General features: G+C 54.1%; 1 protein-coding gene across 2 annotated transcripts in view; it reads left to right on the forward strand.

The window, feature by feature from the left end:
- USP22 (ubiquitin specific peptidase 22) overlaps positions 1 to 18,284 on the forward strand; it is a 64,809-nt gene extending 46,525 nt beyond the window's left edge. For both annotated transcript variants that reach the window (XM_058283329.2, XM_058283330.2), the window contains exons 9-13: positions 8,494 to 8,620; positions 9,466 to 9,557; positions 12,717 to 12,779; positions 13,812 to 13,961; positions 14,718 to 18,284. In XM_058283329.2, the coding sequence (XP_058139312.1) occupies positions 8,494 to 8,620; positions 9,466 to 9,557; positions 12,717 to 12,779; positions 13,812 to 13,961; positions 14,718 to 14,760 (475 nt within the window). In that variant the 3' untranslated portion in view covers positions 14,761 to 18,284. The remainder of the gene's footprint in view (positions 1 to 8,493; positions 8,621 to 9,465; positions 9,558 to 12,716; positions 12,780 to 13,811; positions 13,962 to 14,717) is intronic.
- The last annotated feature ends 394 nt before the right edge of the window (positions 18,285 to 18,678 follow it).

Consider the following 18,678-nt stretch of genomic DNA (forward strand, 5'->3'; position numbering starts at 1 on the left):
CGTGGTAGTGCCAATCATACAGTATTTGTCCTTTTGTGTCTAGCTCTCTTCACTCAACATAATGTCCTCCAGGTTCATCCATGTTGCCATATGCTTCAGGCTTCATTTCTTCTTACTGCTCTATAGTATTCCATTGTGAATACACCACAGTTTATCCATTCGTTGGTTGATGGACACCTGGGTTGTTTCCAACTTTCGGCAGCCTTAAGTAATGCTGCTGTGAACATCAGTGTGCAGATGTCCATTCGTGTCTCTGCTCTCAGTTCTTCTGGGTGTGTACGTAGTACTGGTACTGCTGGGTCGCATGGCAGATCTGTATTCAGCTTCTTTAGGAACTGCCAAATCGTCCTCCCCAGGGGCTGTGCCATTCTGCATTCCCGCCAGCAGTGAATAAGTGTTCCTCTCTCCACGTCCTCTCCAACACTTAGAGTCCTCTGTCTTTTAATAGTGGCCATTCTGATAGGTGTGAAGTGATACCTCATTGTAGTTTTGGTTGACATTTCCCTAATCATTAATGATGCTGAACATTTTTTCATGTGTTTTTTGCCATTTGTATTTCCTTTTAGACAAATGTCTATTGAAGTCTTGCCCATTTTTAAATTGGTCATTTATGCTTTTATTGTTGAGCTGTAGCATCTTGTTATGGGTCGTGGATATTAAGCCCTTATTGGCTGTGTGATTTCCAGATTTTCTCCCATTGAGTCAGCTTCCTTTTCACCCCTTTGACAAAGATCCTGTGAGGTCCAACAGTATTTACTTTAAAGGAGGTCCCATTTTTGTATTTTTTCTTTGGTTGCATGTGCTCTGGGTATAAGGTCCAAGAAACCAGCACCTACCACAAGGTCTTTAAGATGTTTCTGTATGTTCTTCTGGAGTTCTATGGTCTTTGCATTTATTTTTCTCCTCTCTAGGATTACCAGGATTCAATCTGATGTGGAGAGAGGTTCTCTGTCAGTTGCACCACCTCAGTTCCTGATGTCTGCTGTGCTTCACCTTGACTCTCCCCTTCCTTTCTCTTGTTGCATCATTATCTTGCTGCGTGACTCACTTGCGTGGGCACTGGCTTGCCACGTGGGCACTGGCTCGCCATGTAGGCATTCACATGGGCACTCGCACCGGCACTCGCCTCGCCACACAGTTACCCACCTCACTGTGGGGCACCGGCTCACTGCGTGGGGCACTGGCTTGCCACGCAGGCACATGGCTCTCCATGTGGGCACTGGCTCACTGCGTGGGCACCGGCTCACCCTGTAGGCATTCACGTGGGCACTCGCCTCGCCACACAGTTACCCACCTCACTGTGGGGCACCAGCTCACTGCGTGGGGCACTGCCTTGCCACGCAGGCACATGGCTCTCCATGTAGGCACTGGCTCGCCATGTAGGCATTCACGTGGGCACTCGCCTCGCCACACAGTTACTCACCTCACTGCGTGGGCACCGGCTCACTGCGTGGGCACCGGCTCACTGCGTGGGGCACTGGCTTGCCACGCAGGCACATGGCTCTCCATGTGGGCACTGGCTCACTGCGTGGGCATTCACGTGGGCACTCGCCTCGCCGCACAGTTACCCACCTCACTGTGGGGCACCAGCTCACTGCGTGGGGCACTGGCTTGCCACGCAGGCACATGGCTCTCCATGTAGGCACTGGCTCACTGCGTGGGCACCGGCTCACCCTGTAGGCATTCACGTGGGCACTCGCCTCGCCACACAGTTACCCACCTCACTGTGGGGCACCGGCTCACTGCGTGGGCACTGGCTCACCGTGTAGGCATTCACGTGGGCACTCGCCTCGCCACACAGTTACCCACCTCACTGTGGGGCACCAGCTCACTGCGTGGGCACTGGCTTGCCACGCAGGCACATGGCTCTCCATGTGGGCACTGGCTCGCCATGTAGGCATTCACGTGGGCACTCGCCTCGCCACACAGTTACTCACCTCACTGCGTGGGCACCGGCTCACTGCGTGGGCACTGGCTCACCGTGTAGGCATTCACGTGGGCACTCGCCTCGCCACACAGTTACTCACCTCACTGCGTGGGCACCGGCTCACTGCGTGGGCACTGGCTCACCGTGTAGGCATTCACGTGGGCACTCGCCTCGCCACACAGTTACTCACCTCACTGCGTGGGCACCGGCTCACTGCGTGGGCACTGGCTCACCGTGTACGCATTCACGTGGGCACTCGCCTCGCCACACAGTTACTCACCTCACTGCGTGGGCACCGGCTCACTGCGTGGGGCACTGGCTCACCGTGTACGCATTCACGTGGGCACTCGGCTCGCCACACAGTTACTCACCTCACTGCGTGGGCACTGGCTCACTGCGTGGGGCACTGGCTCACCGTGTACGCATTCACGTGGGCACTCGGCTCGCCACACAGTTACTCACCTCACTGCGTGGGCACCGGCTCACTGCGTGGGCACTGGCTCACCGTGTAGGCATTCACGTGGGCACTCGGCTCGCCACACAGTTACTCACCTCACTGCGTGGGCACCGGCTCACTGCGTGGGCACTGGCTCACCGTGTAGGCATTCACGTGGGCACTCGGCTCGCCACACAGTTACTCACCTCACTGCGTGGGCACCGGCTCACTGCGTGGGCACTGGCTCACCGTGTGGGCATTCACGTGGGCACTCGCCTCGCCACACAGTTACTCACCTCACTGCGTGGGCACTGGCTCACCGTGTAGGCATTCACGTGGGCACTCGGCTCGCCACACAGTTACTCACCTCTCTGTGGGGCACTGGCTCACTGCGTGGGCACTGGCTCACCGTGTAGGCATTCACGTGGGCACTCGGCTCGCCACACGGTTACTCACCTCTCTGTGGGGCACTGGCTCACTGCGTGGGCACTGGCTTGCCACGCAGGCACATGGCTCTCCATGTGGGCACTGGCTCACTGCATGGGCATTCACGTGGGCACTCGCCTCGCCACACAGTCACCCACCTTACTGTGGGGCACCGGCTCACTGCGTGGGCACCGGCTCACTGCGTGGGGCACTGGCTTGCCACGCAGGCACATGGCTCTCCATGTGGGCACTGGCTCGCCATGTAGGCATTCACGTGGGCACTCGCCTCGCCACACAGTTACTCACCTCACTGCGTGGGCACCGGCTCACTGCGTGGGCACTGGCTCACCGTGTAGGCATTCACGTGGGCACTCGCCTCGCCACACAGTTACTCACCTCTCTGTGGGGCACCGGCTCACTGCGTGGGCACTGGCTCACCGTGTACGCATTCACGTGGGCACTCGGCTCGCCACACAGTTACTCACCTCACTGCGTGGGCACCGGCTCACTGCGTGGGCACTGGCTCACCGTGTGGGCATTCACGTGGGCACTCGCCTCGCCACACAGTTACTCACCTCACTGCGTGGGCACTGGCTCACCGTGTAGGCATTCACGTGGGCACTCGGCTCGCCACACAGTTACTCACCTCTCTGTGGGGCACTGGCTCACTGCATGGGCATTCACGTGGGCACTCGCCTCGCCACACAGTCACCCACCTACTGTGGGGCACCGGCTCACTGCGTGGGCACTGGCTCACCGTGTAGGCATTCACGTGGGCACTCGGCTTGCCACACGGTTACTCACCTCTCTGTGGGGCACTGGCTCACTGCATGGGCATTCACGTGGGCACTCGCCTCGCCACACAGTCACCCACCTTACTGTGGGGCACCGGCTCACTGCGTGGGCACTGGCTCACCATGTAGGCATTCACGTGGGCACTCGGCTCGCCACACAGTTACTCACCTCACTGTGGGGCACCGGCTCACTGCGTGGGCACTGGCTCGCCACACAGGCACACTTTTTCTTCTTTTTCCCTAGGGATTGAACCCGGGTCCTCCCATATGGTAGGTGGAGGCCCTATCACTTGAGCCACATCCACTTTCCTTATGTTTTTTTAATCCATTTGTCAGCCTGTATCTTTGATTGGGGAGTTTAATCCATTCACATTCATGATATTACCATTTTATTCTTTCTCATGTCATATCATGTTTTCATCTGTCTTTTTACTCTTTTGGTTATCCTTTCTGTTATTCTTTCTTCTATACATTCCTCCAAGCCTCTCTCTCCTGTCTTTTTCTTTCAGGCTCTGAGGCTTCCTTTAATATTTCCTGCAGAGGTGGATTCTTTTTTACACTCTCTAGTTTCTGTTTGTAAATATTTTATATTCACCTTTTTTCTTTCAGTGGCTCTGGGGCTGGGAATGAGCTCAGGGCCTCATGTGTAAAGCTGGCGCTCAATCACTGAGCCACATAGGCTTCCCTGAGTTGGTTTTTTGTTTTTGTTTTTTTTCGTTTGTTTTGCTTATTGTTTATCTGTTTCTATGAGGCCCTGGGGACCAAACGCAGGACCTGCCATGTGGGAGACAGGTGCTCATCTGCTTGAGCTGCTTCCACTCTCCTCGCCTTCATATTTGAAGGACAGTTTTTCTGGATAAAGGATTCTCAGCCAGCAGTTTTTCTCTTTCAGTATCCTAATTGTATCATACCACTGTCTTCTTGCCTCCATGGTTTCTGATGAGAAATCTATACAAGATTTACTGGGTGTCATTTGTAGATGATGGTTTGCTTTTCCCATGTTCCTCCCAGAATTTTCTCTTCATCCTTGACATTTGATATTCTGAGTCATATGTTTCTTGGAGTAGGTCTATTTGGATTTATTCTGATTGGGGTACAGTGAGCTTCTTGGGCATATAAGTTCATTTCTACATGAGAGTTGAGAAATTTTTCAGCTATTATTTCTTCAATACTCTTTCTGCGCCTTTTTCTTTGTCTTCTCTGGAACTCCCTCGACATGTCTTTCATTGCATTTCATGTTGTCATTCAACTCCCTGAACTCATGTTCAGTTTTTTCCATTCTCTCTGTCTCCATTCTTTTCTCTGTTTAATTTCAGCTGTTCCATCTTCAGTGTCAGTTTTTTTCTTCTATCATTTCGAGTCTGCTGTTGTATGCCTCTAATGTGTTTTTGATCTCAGCTGTTGCATCTTTCATTCCCATAAGCTCTACTACTTTTCTATTCAATATTTCAAATTCTCCTTTGTACTTGCTCAGTGTCTCCTTGATGTTGTTTATCTCTTTAGCCATATTGTCTTTCAGCTCATTAATTTGGCTTTTGAAATTCACGTGCATCTTGTTAATTAGTTGTCTCAAATCCAGTGTCTCTTCTGATGCTTTGATGTATTCCTTTTCTTGGACCATGTCTTCATTTTCTTAGAATGGCGTGTAATTTTTTGTTGATGTGTTTAGACATCTACTTAGGTTGTAGTTTACTCAGATGCTCAGTTTCTCTTTTTTGTAGGCTCTGTTGGCAGGAGGTTGTGTGCTACTGCTGTTCTTTGATTCTTGTTTCTTCCTGGATCGTTAGGATTGTCTCTCTTAGTTGCTCAAATCTGGGCTCTGGACCCAGTAATGGGTTGCAGAGCCTCTTCCTAGGGCCTTGGGGAGAGGGGATATAAAGACCTGAAGAAGCCTCTCTCACTTAATTTCTCCACGCGCCCTTCCTTGGTCCACCAGCAGACGGCGCGCTTCGGCAGCCCTCTCAGTTCAAAGCCGGGTCGGCCTGTTTGCTGCAGCACACTGGATCGTGTGATCGAGCTCCCCACTTGGAGGCTAACAGCCTTGAACTTCCTACTGTCTTGGAGACTGTTCTCCAGGCTTCTCTGGTAGCCCCCTGCCTTTTCCCTTTTCCCAGACAGGAAGAATTTCCACTCCCCTCTGTCCTCTACAATCAGTCCAGGTTAGTAGAGGAGGAGCTTGGGAGGGTCCTGTATCTTCAGCCCCCTTCCATCTCCAGCGCAAACAGTGGCGCGGTCCCACCCAGCGTGGAAGGGCAGGTGGGCACAGCAGACCTTAGACTGTGTCCTCCTCTCACCCCTTTCCGGGGCGGGGGAGGATCCCTGGGCCCCTTTCTGTGCAGCTGCCAGCCCCAAGGCCTGAGGATTCAGAAGCATCTGCAGCAGCAGCTGCGGTTTCAGCTCAGTTTTGCCAACGCGATTCCCCTCCTTTGCCCCTCTGTCTTCTGGGCAGAGTCCAGCCTTCCCCTGGTGTCTTCAACCCTAGGAGATTTTTTCAGCCATTTCTGCCTCCTCTAGCTATTTTTCTGGGAGAGAAGAGAGTCCCATGTCTTTCTAGTTTGACATCTTCCTAGAGGTCAAAAGGTGTTTTTGATGACACAACATTTTGCACTGCACTACATTGTCATGGGAAGCTTTATACTTATTTATCAGGTGATCAATACCCTTTACCATTCAATATTATATAATATTCTTATTGATCATTTGATAATAGTTAAATTGAAGTTTGTTGGCTTCTAGCACCTGAATCAAATTTTGGGGGTAATTAAGTTCTTTTTGCCCATTGATTGACCTGGCTACAGCAAACCAATGCATCAAACAAAGTTTGACTCTATTATTTAAAAAAGAGAGACTTCTTGCAAGTGAAACGTCTCTTCATCAGCCAGGGTTGTTTTTCACTTGTTTAGGGAGGAAATTTGGGAGTTCTTCTGGGACGTGGGGGCCTTGCTGGTGGCCCTTTGAGCCGGGTACAGCGTGTGTCTGTTACCACGAACGCTGGCTGGTTCTCTGCTGGCTGTCCCCTCAGCTCCGAAACGCCTGTTAGAGGGACGTGTGGAGTCCTCCAGCTGACGGGTTGGTGTCCAGTGGTCAAGCTTTTCCATAAATCTGGGCCAGGGGAGACGGTTCACGGCCTCTTCGGCCCCTCCGCCTGTGCTGACGTGTGCCTGGGAGCCGCAGTTGGACCAGGGAAGCCCCGCAGGCGGGTCAGAGGCCCACCTGCGGCAGGGCGCTCCCGAGCCGCACTGGTGGTCGGCACAGCGGCTTGGTTTTATTAGAGCAGTTGTACATTTACTGAAAGGAAAAGTCATGTAGCAAGTAGAGTTCCCGTATACATCATCCCTCCCACGGGCAGTTTCCCTGTTGTTTTACATTGGTGTAGTACTTCTGTTACAGTTGATAAAACAATATTACAATCATGCTCCTAATTTTAGCTCAGTATTTACATTAGGATTCACTCTTCATATTATTCATTTCCATGGGGTTTTTATGCCTCTGTGTGTGTGATAAATTATCCCTTTTCAAATATACACATCAGTGGTGGTAGTTATTCATAATTTTGTTCCTCCATCACCATCATCCATTGACAAAATTTTTCCAGCATCTCAAACAGAAACTCTGTACCACTTAAACCTTGACTCGCCATTCCCCTCTCCCCCTCCTCACCCCTGGTAACCTGTATTCTAGTTTCTGACTTTATGAATTTGCCTGTTACAGATTTTTCATCTGGGTGGAATTGTACAATATTTGTACTTTTGTGACTGGCTTATTTCACTCAACATGATGTTTTCAGGGTTTGTCCCTGTTGTGGCATGCACCAGAATGTCATTCCTTTTTATGGCTGAATAGTAGTCCATGGTATGTATATACCACATTTTATTTAGTCATTCATTAAAAGAAAAAAATTCCATGTACAATAGCAGCTAAAAGAGTCAAGTATCTAGGAATGCACAGTTGTTCGTGGTTTCCCTTATAGCGCCTTTCATTCCATGGTGTCAGTAGTGAGGTCCCACCTTTCATTCCAAAGTTTAGTTACGCCTGGCCTCTGAACCGGCCTGACATGCATCCCTCAGGGTTTGATAGATTGTGTTTTTGTTTTGGGTCATCTCAGTGTGTCTCCTGATTGCCCTTGTGATTTCTTCTTTGGTCCACCGATTGCTTAAGAACATTGTTTAACGTCTCCGTATTTCTTTCAGTCTTTTAAAATTTGAGACTTGTTTTATGTCCTAACATATGGCCTCTCCAGGAGAATGATCCATGTGAGAAGAGTTTGTATCTTGATGATTTTAGGTGCAGTGTTCTATGCATGCCTGTTAGGTCCAGTTCATTTCTGGTGTTGTTCAAGCTCTCCGTCTGCGTATTGATCTTCTGTCTAATATTCTATCCATTGACAAGAGTGGTGTAGTGAAATCTCCAGCTGTTACTCATTATTGTGGCAGTGTGTCGTTGGTGTCTCGCAGCTGCACAGTGTCCTGCGGTGGCTGCAGCAGTCTGACCACCCACCTGTTGAAGGACTTGCACGTTGCTTCCAGTTCTGTGGCTCTTAGGCATAAAGCTGCTGTAACATTTGTGGACAAGTTTTTATGTGGACATAAATTTTCGTTTCTCTGGTAAATGCCCTGGTCTGTAATGGCTAAGTTGTGTGGTAGAAAATGACCAAATTACCATTTCCCCAGACCTTTAATTAAAAACAAAACATAAATATGTTTTAAAGCAGTCGGGGAGAGAAGATGAAGAAAAAAAGAGCTTCTCTTTTCTTTTTGTGACATTGTAAACACCCTGAATTGTATGTGTATGTGTTTTTTTAAGAAAAATTAAACCCAGTGAAACTGAAAAAATAACTCTTTTCTTTCCTAATAACCTCTTACTTCTCCCATCTTTTTTGCCTAAAAATATGTTTTGTCCGTGCCTTGTAGGTTCACCAGGCCAGAGCACTTGGGAAGCAGTGCCAAAATCAAGTGCAGCGGGTGCCACAGCTACCAGGAGTCCACCAAGCAGCTCACTATGAAGAGGCTGCCCGTCGTCGCCTGCTTCCACCTCAAGGTGCGCCGGGGGGCAGGCCGTGGCCTGTTCCGTCCTTATTCCCTCCGTCTTACAAAGCCTGCTGGTTTGGTTTGCAGAGGACATTGTTAAGTTGCATTGGATTAGTGAATGCTCAAGAAGCTAGAGTGATCGTTGCGCCTTTTTCCTGTCCCTGAGATGCATGCACTCGTGATGACAAAAGGGTGTGGCTTACTCCATTTAACTGGGTGGGGATGTGTCTTGTTGCGGTGTTACTACCTCAAACCAAATTCTGCCATCTACTCCCACCTCACCCCCCACCCGTGTTTTCTGGTTTTCTTTAAATTTAAAAACTAACAGCAACAACAACAGAAAGCAAAGGCATTATGATCTAGCCCCGGGGTCAGCAGGCTTTTTCTTTAACGGGTCAGGTAGTAAATATTTTAGACTTGGTGTACAGCAGTGAACATTGTTGCATTTCTTCTTTGTTAGGTTTTACAATCCTTTAAAAAGATAATAACCATACATACCTTGGTGGTTGAATTTGGTGACTCCTGATTTCGCCAAAGGAATGTCTTCTGTTTGGTGAAAGGATTGGTGTGTGAGTTTTGTTCTCCACCACCTTTTGCTCTGCTGGGTTTGTCTTCACGTTATTTTTATTATAGCCCTGGTGTTTATCACTCTGAACAATTTACATAATTTCGAGATTTGACTTGAACCCTATAAATTAGATTGAAGTGGATTCATGTTGTGTCTTTGAACCTGTGAGCTCTAAATACGGCCAAAAGGCAGCTCCATAAATAAACATGCAGCTCTCTCTCTTACATACCTACGTGTCGTAAAGCTTGTAAGCTCAGCCTTGCCCGTCCCTCTCTCCTCCCCTGCAGCGATTCGAGCACTCGGCCAAGCTGAGGCGGAAGATCACCACCTACGTGTCCTTCCCGCTGGAGCTGGACATGACGCCCTTCATGGCCTCCAGGTGCGGGCCTGGGCGCGGGGCCCCGTCCCCAGGCACACGGCCTGCCTCTCCCCAAGGCGCCGCCGGGAAACGGGTACAAACCTGAGCTTCTGCAGAGCTGCTGCGGGGCCCTGACCCTAACTCGGGGTGCATTTTTGTCCAACGCCTTGTGTTTCCTCAGATGAATAAGTAACGCTTTAGCTTTGAGTTTCTGTCTGGCACTGCTTTAGTTAGCTCTTTTTCAGGTTGGAAGGTTGTCATGCGAGAAGCACAGCTAAAAGGCAGTGTTTTAGACAAGGGAACTGATTTTGAAATACTCACTAGTGTTGAGTTTGCTGCTGTAGATGCCATTTTTCTTTTTTTCTTAAGGTTTCTTTTATTTATGTATTTTTCCCCACCCCCTTGCTTTTCACTTGCTGTGTCTGTTCATCTTCCTTGATTCCTTCGGAGGCACTGGGAACTGAACCTGGGCCCTCTGATGTGGGAGGGAGGTGCCTAATCTGTTGCTGCCTCCACTCCCTGCTTTGTTGTGTGTCTCATTATGGTTTTCTTCCCGGCGGCTCTTGTTGTGTCAGCTTGCCATCCCTGCATGTCGTGCCAGCTCACTGCCATCTTGAGGAGGCGCTGGGAACTGAACCACGGACCTCCCGTGTGGTAGGCAGGAGCCCAGCCCCCCAAGCCACATCTGCTTCTTGTTTTTCTTTTTTTCCAAACTTCTTGTTGTAGACCACTTGACGTTCACCCTCCAGAAAACCCCTGAAACCGCCTCCGTGTGTTCCCCTGGCTGCCACAGCCTGAGTGGTGTGAAGCAACAGGGACTTACTCGCACACGATTCCGGAGGCCAGAACTCCAAACTCAGGGTGCTGGCAGCACTGCGCCCTCCGAGGCTCAAGGAAGACCCTCCCTGGCCGCATTGCTTGCCACTGCCCTCGCGGCCACGGGACCGGCTCTGCCGTCTCTCTGCCCTCGCCTTGCTCTGATGGACACACTCATTGATTAACAGTGCACCTGTCGTCCAGGATGACTTCATCTCAAGGTCTCAGTTACATCCGCGTCTGCACCTACAAGGGTCCTTTTTCCAAATAAGGCCCGCCCACAAGGGTCTGGGAATTTAGGACATGGGTAGTGCTAACTGCCTTTTTTCCTTTCTCCTCCCTGCCCCCCAAGATGGCACTCTTGTCTGCCTGCTCGTTGTCTCTGCTCATTGTGTCTGTTCGTTGTCTGCTTGTTGGCTGCTCTCTTCTCTAGGAGGCACCGGGAGCGGAACCTGGACCTCCCATGTGGGAGAAGGGCTCCCACCTGCCTGAGCCACCTCTGCTTCCCGCAGACTGCCTTTTGCTGGTTGTCAGTCTCGCCCTGTGTCTCCTCTACCTTGGTGTCCCGTCCCTGTGGAGGAGCCGTCTGGTCAACAAGACACCATGTTGCAAATAAAACACTCCGTGAGAATTAGCTCTGTATTTCCAGGTTGTGGATCTGTAACTGAGAAAATTAGACAACCTTACTTCATTTATGCAGGCAGATGCTGCTCTTGCTGATAGCCAGGTGCAGAAGATCTGAATGTTTGAGCACTTGGTGGATCAGGGACTGTGCATCATAAAGCTAGGAACTTAGCATTTCCAGCCCTGCCCCTCCCGGTTTTACCTGGAGGTATGCTGCTAGTAAAACACACCAGCAGTAATCTTCCTTTGTTTGAGGAAGTAACTGTCTTGATTGGTAAAAGTTTGAATTTGTACCTTTCACAAGTAACTCTTAGGGAGCTGAGGTTGGCTTGGGTGATTGAGCACCTCCCTCCCATGTCAGAAGGTCCTGGGTTCGGTTCCCGGTGCCTCCTAAAGAGAAGACACGCAGGCACAGAAGAAAGAGCAACAGATGGACGAGGAGCACAAGTGGCATTCGGGCGGTGGGAAATAAATAAGTAAATCTTTAAAAGAAAAGTTGCTCTTTGCATGTGGTTACGAAGAGCGTGCGCAGCGTCTGGACTCGTCCCAGATGAACTCTGTCACAGCCCCTTCAGGGGTGCCCAGCCAGCAGCCGGCCCCAGCTTCCCCTCGAGGACCCGCAGGCGCTTTTTTTTTTTTTTTTAAGATTTATTTATTTATTTCTCTCCCCTTCTCCCCCCCACCCCGCCCCAGTTGTCTGTTCTCTGTGTCTATTTGCTGCGTCTTTTTTGTCCGCTTCTGTTGTTGTCAGTGGCACGGGAATCTGTGCTTTTTGTTGCATCATCTTGCTGCATCAGCTCTCCGTGTGGGTGGCGCCGTTCTTGGGTAGGCCGCGCTTTCTTTCGGGCTAGGCAGCTCTCATTACGGGGCGCACTCCTTGCACGTGGGGCTGCCCTACACGGGGGACACCCCCGCATGGCACGACACTCCTTGCGCGCATCAGCACTGCGCATGGGCCAGCTCCACACGGGTCAAGGAGGCCCGGGGTTTGAATCACGGACCTCCCATGTGGTAGGCAGACGCCCTAACCACTCGGCCAAGTCCACTGCCAGGATTTATTTTTTATTTATTTCTCCCATCCCCCCTACCCCCATTGTCTGCTCTCTGTCCATTCACTGTGTGTTCTTCTGTGTCCACTTGTATTCTTGTCAGCAGCACCAGGAATCTGTGTTTCTTTTTGTTGCATCATCTTGCTGCAGCATCTCTTTGTGCGGCACCATTCCTGGGCAGGCTGCACTTTTTTCGTGCTGGGCAGCTCTCCTTCTGGGGCGCACTCCTTGCGCGTGGGGCTCCCCTACGCGGGGACACCCCTGCATGGCCCGGCACTCCTTGTGCACATCAGCCTGCGCATGGGCCAGCTGCACACGGGTCAAGGAGGTCAAGGAGGGTTTGAACCCTGAACCTCCCATGTGGTAGGCGGATGCTCTTATCAGTTGAGCCAAATCTGCTTCCCCAGCAGGTGCTTTTTGTGGTCAGGCAGTGCAGCCACGCAGCTGTGGGGCCTCAGGCAAGTGTCGGCTCAGGCAATTTACTTAACTGCTTGGATACTATTTCCTCACCTGAAGGTGGGGACTGTTTCTGCCTAAACGATAGTCGAGGGAGGAATTAGAATTCTGTATAAAATGTGCTTAGCCCTGTGTGCGACACAGCAGCCTGCTGTTGATGTTGAGATCATTGTTAGAGTCATGCTCCTCTCTGGTCATTTCAAGTAATGCTGGCTTTCGGTGTCGCCTATTACAGTAAAGAGAGCAGGATGAACGGGCAGTACCAGCAGCCGGCGGACAGCCTGAACAACGATAATAAGTGAGTGTGCTGCGGGCTTTGTCACGGCCGTCTCCAGCCGGGGCGGGGGCGAGGGCTGCTGCCCTCCTGGGGAAGGCCCCGCCTCGCGGAGCCCGGGCACCTGCAGGAGGGCGCGCCCGGCATGCTGTGGGCGGGCCGCCCCTCCTCCCCGCTGTGCTGTGGGTGCCCACCCCTCCTCGCCCCCCCCCCCCCACAGTGCTGTGGGCAGGCCGCCCCTCCTCGCCCCCCTCCGCAGTGCTGCAGTGCTGTGGGCAGGCCGCCCCTCCTCCCCACTGTGCTGTGGGCGGCCACCCCTCCTTGTCCCCCCGCCGTGCTGTGGGTGCCCACCCCTCCTCGCCCCCCCCCCCCAATGTGCTGTGGGCGGCCACCCCTCCTCGCCCCCCCCCACTGTGCTGTGGGTGGGCCGCCCCTCCTCCCCGCTGTGCTGTGGGCGGGCTGCCCCTCCTTGTCCCCCCGCCGTGCTGTGGGTGCCCACCCCTCCTCGCCCCCCCCCCCCACAGTGCTGTGGGCAGGCCGCCCCTCCTCCCCGCTGTGCTGTGGGCGGCCACCCCTCCTTGTCCCCCCGCAGTGCTGTGGGCAGGCCACCCCTCCTCCCCGCTGTGCTGTGGGCGGCCACCCCTCCTTGTCCCCCCGCAGTGCTGTGGGCGGGCCACCCCTCCTCCCCGCTGTGCTGTGGACGGCCACCCCTCCTTGTCCCCCGCAGTGCTGTGGGCAGGCCACCCCTCCTCCCCGCTGTGCTGTGGGCGGGCCACCCCTCCTCTTGGCGTGGGTGGGAGGATGCCAAGTGTAGTTTGAGAAGGAGTGGTTGTCGTTTCCGCTGCAGAGTGTTTCCTTCTTGGCGGTCAGTGGCGTCTCTGTCCCTGTAAACGTGGGACCCGTTAGGCGAGAGCCGAGGAGGACACAAGGTTCTTGCTTTCCCTGGGGGCCAGCAGGCTGTCCCCCAGGCTCAGGCTCCTAAGCACACAGACTACACCTGCTGAACCCCACAAATCCTGCTCGGAGGAAGCCGACGCGCTGCTTCTCCCACACCAGGTACTCCCTGTTCGCCGTGGTCAACCATCAGGGCACCTTGGAGAGTGGCCACTACACCAGCTTCATCCGGCAGCACAAGGACCAGTGGTTCAAGTGCGACGACGCCATCATCACCAAGGCCAGCATCAAGGACGTGCTGGACAGTGAGGGGTGTGTCCCCAGGGGCGGTGGGGCTGGGCAGGGGCGGCGGGGGCCGCCCGGGGCCGCCGGCTTCGGCCTGTCCTCAGCAGGGGCACGTGCCTGACGCGGCCACCCCAGCCTGTGTTGACCTTGACCGCAGCCTGAACCTCCCTCCGCTGCGTCATCCCTCTCCCTCTCAGTCCTTCCGGCACAGGGGGCCTGCCGCCCCCTCCCACCACTCCCCTGGCCCGAGAAGAAGAAGCAGAGCAGCTGCCCTGAGTTACCTTCTCAGTGGCCGGGAAGCTGCTAAGACAGTCACAGCAGAAGGGTGGTGTGCGCTCATTGGCAGGGACGGCCCAGAGGGCGCTGAGGGGGCCGGCTGGACGTGGTCTGGCCTGGGGCCCTCGCAGCCGCTGTCAGCAGGAGAGGAAGGGCCCGAGGTGTTGAGGAGGCAGGAGGGGGCTCACAGCGGCTGGGCCCAGGCGGGGGCCTGCCTCGGCCAGGCTGAGGATCCCTTCCTGGAGGGCTGAGCTTTCCAGCCAAGGGTCAGACACTGGGGGACGAGGGGCTGGACGCGGGGGGCGCGCGGGGGCCGGGGCACGAGGGGCCGGGCGCAGGGGGCGCGGGGGCCGGGGCACGAGGGGCCGGGCGCGGGGGGCGCGTGGGGGCCGGGGCACGAGGGGCCGGGCGCGGGGGGCGCGGGGGCCGAGCGTCTGTCGGGACGGTGGTGGCAGCGGCGGTTCTGTTTAGCTGGAAGGCTAGCAGGCTTTTCTCTCTGCCTCTCAGGTACCTGCTGTTCTACCACAAGCAGTTCCTGGAGTACGAGTAGCCTTATCCAGCCAGCTGGGCAGAAGCACCAGGGGAGCACCTTGGCACGCCTCGCAGAGTGACCCCTGACCTCCCTGGCGTGTCAGCTCCAGCCCCCACCCCTGTCCTCCCTGTGCTCCTCCCCCCCCCCCCCCCCCCCCGTCAGTTCCTCTGTAGCCTGTGTGGTGGTTTGAGTGGACGAGCACTGTGGGCAGGGGGCGGGGGCGGGGGGGCGCTGGGAATTGGACAGGAGGAAATGTTGTCTAAAGGGCGTGCGGGGTGGAGCGGGCAGCTCTGTCGCTGTCCTCTCCTGCAGGGGGCAGGGGTGCCCACGGCCACATGGCGCGCCGTCTGCTTTGCGCTTTGAGCCTGACCACCCGTGCAGACCCCCGCGGGACGTGGCGGCCTGGCCGCAGGGCTTGCGGGTCTCTCCGGGGGGTTCGTGTTGGGTAGCTGTGGCCGGAGGCTCCTCACTGCCTGAGCAGACGCTCACGGGCTGGGGCGGCCGCTCGGGTCCCCGCAGCCCGCCCCCACGGCCCCGGCCGACCGCGCCGCTGCTGAAGCAGGCGTTTCCACCCTTGCCCCTCTTCTCCTTCGTAATGGTGAGTTTCATAGAAGTGTCGGGAAGTGAATGAATTACTGGGTCGCTAGGAGATTTAATTTCCCCCTTTATTCTTGAGCAGGAGCTTTGCTTTTCAATTTCTGCTTCCTTCCGTCGTCCCTACCTGCCGCCTCGTTACTCTGGAAGCTTTGGAGGCGTCCGTGTCTGCCGGTGGACGCTGGGCAGGGGCCCGGCGCGGCTCGGACCTTGTGTGCTGTGGTCACGTGCGCTCGCGGAGCCCTTCCTGGGGGCACGTCCTCCTCCCTCCTGCTTTTCTTGTCTGCAGTCCCCGTCTGTCTCGCTCCCTGCTCGGCAGCTGCTGAGTGGGGTTTGGAGCTGTCGTGGCTTCACGTGGGGACGGCACTGAAATTTGGTTGCGTGCGCAGCTTTACGTTTTGTGTAGTTTTCATTGTAGCAGAAAGAAAAATAAGACTTTTATGAAATGAGCTTGTGAGGAGAGCTAATCGAGGAAATAGAATAATAGTTTGTTCTTTGTGAGATAACTTGCATGTATCTATTCACACCTGAACTTAGATGGTTTGTCCATTTCTGAGAAGTTTTTACCTTTATACAGCCTAGGGATTTTAGGGGAAGAAATGTTGTTTTAGGACTGTTTGTGAAATAAGCATCTTTCTCAAGCTGCACTCCTGGGAGCCCATTCCCCATCGGAACTGTTGAGTCTCAGTCCTGGAGAAGAAGGGATCAGCTCGCTGCAGGGCTTCCCAGCTTTCTGTGAAGAGCCGGGCAGTGGATGGCTTAGCCCCGGGCCCGCCTCTGCCGCTGTAACACGGAGACCGTTGTCCGGGTCAGAACAAGGGCGTGTCCCGGGGCCGGGAAGCTAGTTACGGGCCCTGACGCTGAGTTGCATACGGCTTTCAGATGTCAGGAGCTATTTTGGCTTTTTTTAACCAGTTACAAATGTGAGAACCACCCTCCGCTCACAGGCCGTGTACAAGCAGGCGGTGCCCGATGCGGCCCGGGGCTGCGGCTTGCAGGCCTCAGGCTGGCTCAGGAGCGGCTGGGGCTGGGCTGGGGGCAGGGGAAAACGCGAGAGTCCACCTGTGTGCCAGAGTCGTGACGTGGCAAATTCCTCGGTTATCAAGTTTTGCCAGCGCTTTCCAGGTTTATTCCCTGTTCTGCTTTTAAAGAACACACACTGAAGCATGTTTTTTTATTATTATAATTTTTTTTTTTGCCCGTTTCCTGTTACTTGTTCCTTTCCCCCCCCCCCCCCCATCATGGGACATTCATTGCATTTGGTGAACACATCTTGGAACCCTGCTGTACCCCATGGATAATGGTTTACATTGTAGTCTACACTCTCCCCCAGTCCACCCAGGGTGCCATGGCAGGACATACAGTGTCCAGCATCTATCCCAGCAGCACCACCCAGGACAACTCCAAGTCCTGAAAACGCCCCACATCACATCTCTTCTTCCCCCTGCCTGCCCTCAGCAGCTACTGTGGCCACTTTCTCCACATCAGTGCTACAGTTTCTTCCATTACTAATCACAATAGTTCCAGAGTAGAATACCAGTCCATACTCTCTTCCTCCTGTGGACCCTGGGATGGTTATGTCCACTCCGCCTTGTATCGAGAGGTGAGGCATGTTTAAATGCAGGCATTATCAGAGAGCAAGGGCAGGCAGAGCTGGCCCGTGAGACCCAGCTCTGTGTGACTGTGCCGTGAGATTTCTTGGGCTTCGTTTTGGAGGCGTAGGTGAAGCGGAGTCTAAACCAGAAACGCCCTAGCAGAGGAAACTGGCTTAAGTTGACCTCAGAACCCTGAGTCGTGTAGACCTTTCCCGAAGAAGTTTGCCACCTCTCGACATTCCTGGATTGCCCCAGACACTCAGTATACCGCCACGGAAGTGGGTTTGCTGGCAGCCGCCGGCATGGCCCTTGCTCAGCCAGGGTGTTCCCAATCGCAGGCGCTGCCGGCCGGGGGCCCACACTGGGGCCATCTCCCTGCCCCCGTGCATCCGTCCACCTGCCCACCCCTTCCCGTCTCCTCTGCTCAGCAGTGCCGGGTGCCGAGAGCGTTAGAAGGGGTGGGACCTGGTGGCGCTGCATTTTTTATAGACACTCTTCAGCTGTTTCGTATCCAAAGTAATTGTGGTTGGCTTTGGTGCTCCACACACGTTGTTCAGAACCGTGTGTGTGTCTGCCGTGGGGCCCCCAGGCTTGGGGGGTAGGGAACAGGGGTCACCGAGCCACTGCCTGCGCGTGGGCCTTGGGTCCTGTGCTCAGATGGTGGGAGTTTGCTTTTTTAGAAACAATATTTACAGGATGTGATGGGTTTGGGGTTTCTTCCTTTTGGCTCCAGTCCAGCAGTTGAGATCAGGAACACTTTTCCTGTTCCTGGTAGCCTCCCTGTGTTTGTCCATCACTGAGACTCGCCGTGTGGCCCTGCCTCTGCCGTGTGTTAACAACGGGCATCCTGTGCTGGCGGCTGTCATTTCTGTGCTTCACAGACAGAGATGGATCTCTCGCCTGGCCGTGTCCAGGGTGAAACCTTGCGGCGGGGCCACGCGTGGCCAGCACTGCGGGTGGCGCGGATGGCCTCCGGGCACCTTCAGCCCTTCTGGAAAGGCCGAGGCCTCTGCCCCAGGGCAGGCGGTGCCCCCTCCCTCCCGCTCCAGAACGACGTGGGCTTCTCGCCGCAGCAACACGAGTACCTGAGTGCTGTTGTTCCTTGGCTTGATCTGTGCTCTTCATTGTGTAAAATTGCTGTTCTTCTGACAATTCAGGTGACTGTTTTGTTTACTATAACTTTGGAAACAAAAATTGTAAGAAAAAAATCTTCAATGATTGTGTTGTGGTTGGATATTTTATTACCGAGATGTTTACACCTTCTACCTGCTGGTTGAGGAGCTATGTGACTCCCCCCCCCCAGTGGCTTGTAGTCTTTGCTGTGTCGTAATAAAGCTACATTTTATTCTGAAACTGCTGGTTCTGCTGGTAACTACTAACACAAGCAGCCAAGGCCGTGGTGGCAGGAGAGAAGAGGCCCCCAGCCCGCAGGCACGGAAGGGCAGACCCCTGCTGGGAATCTAATCTGCTCACTGCATCCCGCAGCCCCACTCAGCCGCATTCCTGGTTGGCGCCGTCCCGAAGATAGCTCCAGGTTTTTGGAAGTCCATGTAGCATTTCTTCATTGGCCGTCTGCCTTTTGCTGCTTCGACCCTCTTTTCCCGTTGTGGGTGGGAGGGTAACATACCCCGGAGTCAGGACAACCATGGGCTTTCAGATTTGGGGGTGTTTGAAAACACTGCAGGAGTCCTTGCCAGGGTTTGATCAGCAAGCCTGGGGTGTGGCAAGCACTGTGTGTGTGTAGCAG

This window comes from Dasypus novemcinctus, chromosome 21, assembly GCF_030445035.2.
Source record: "Dasypus novemcinctus isolate mDasNov1 chromosome 21, mDasNov1.1.hap2, whole genome shotgun sequence".
Lineage (NCBI taxonomy): Eukaryota > Metazoa > Chordata > Mammalia > Cingulata > Dasypodidae > Dasypus > Dasypus novemcinctus.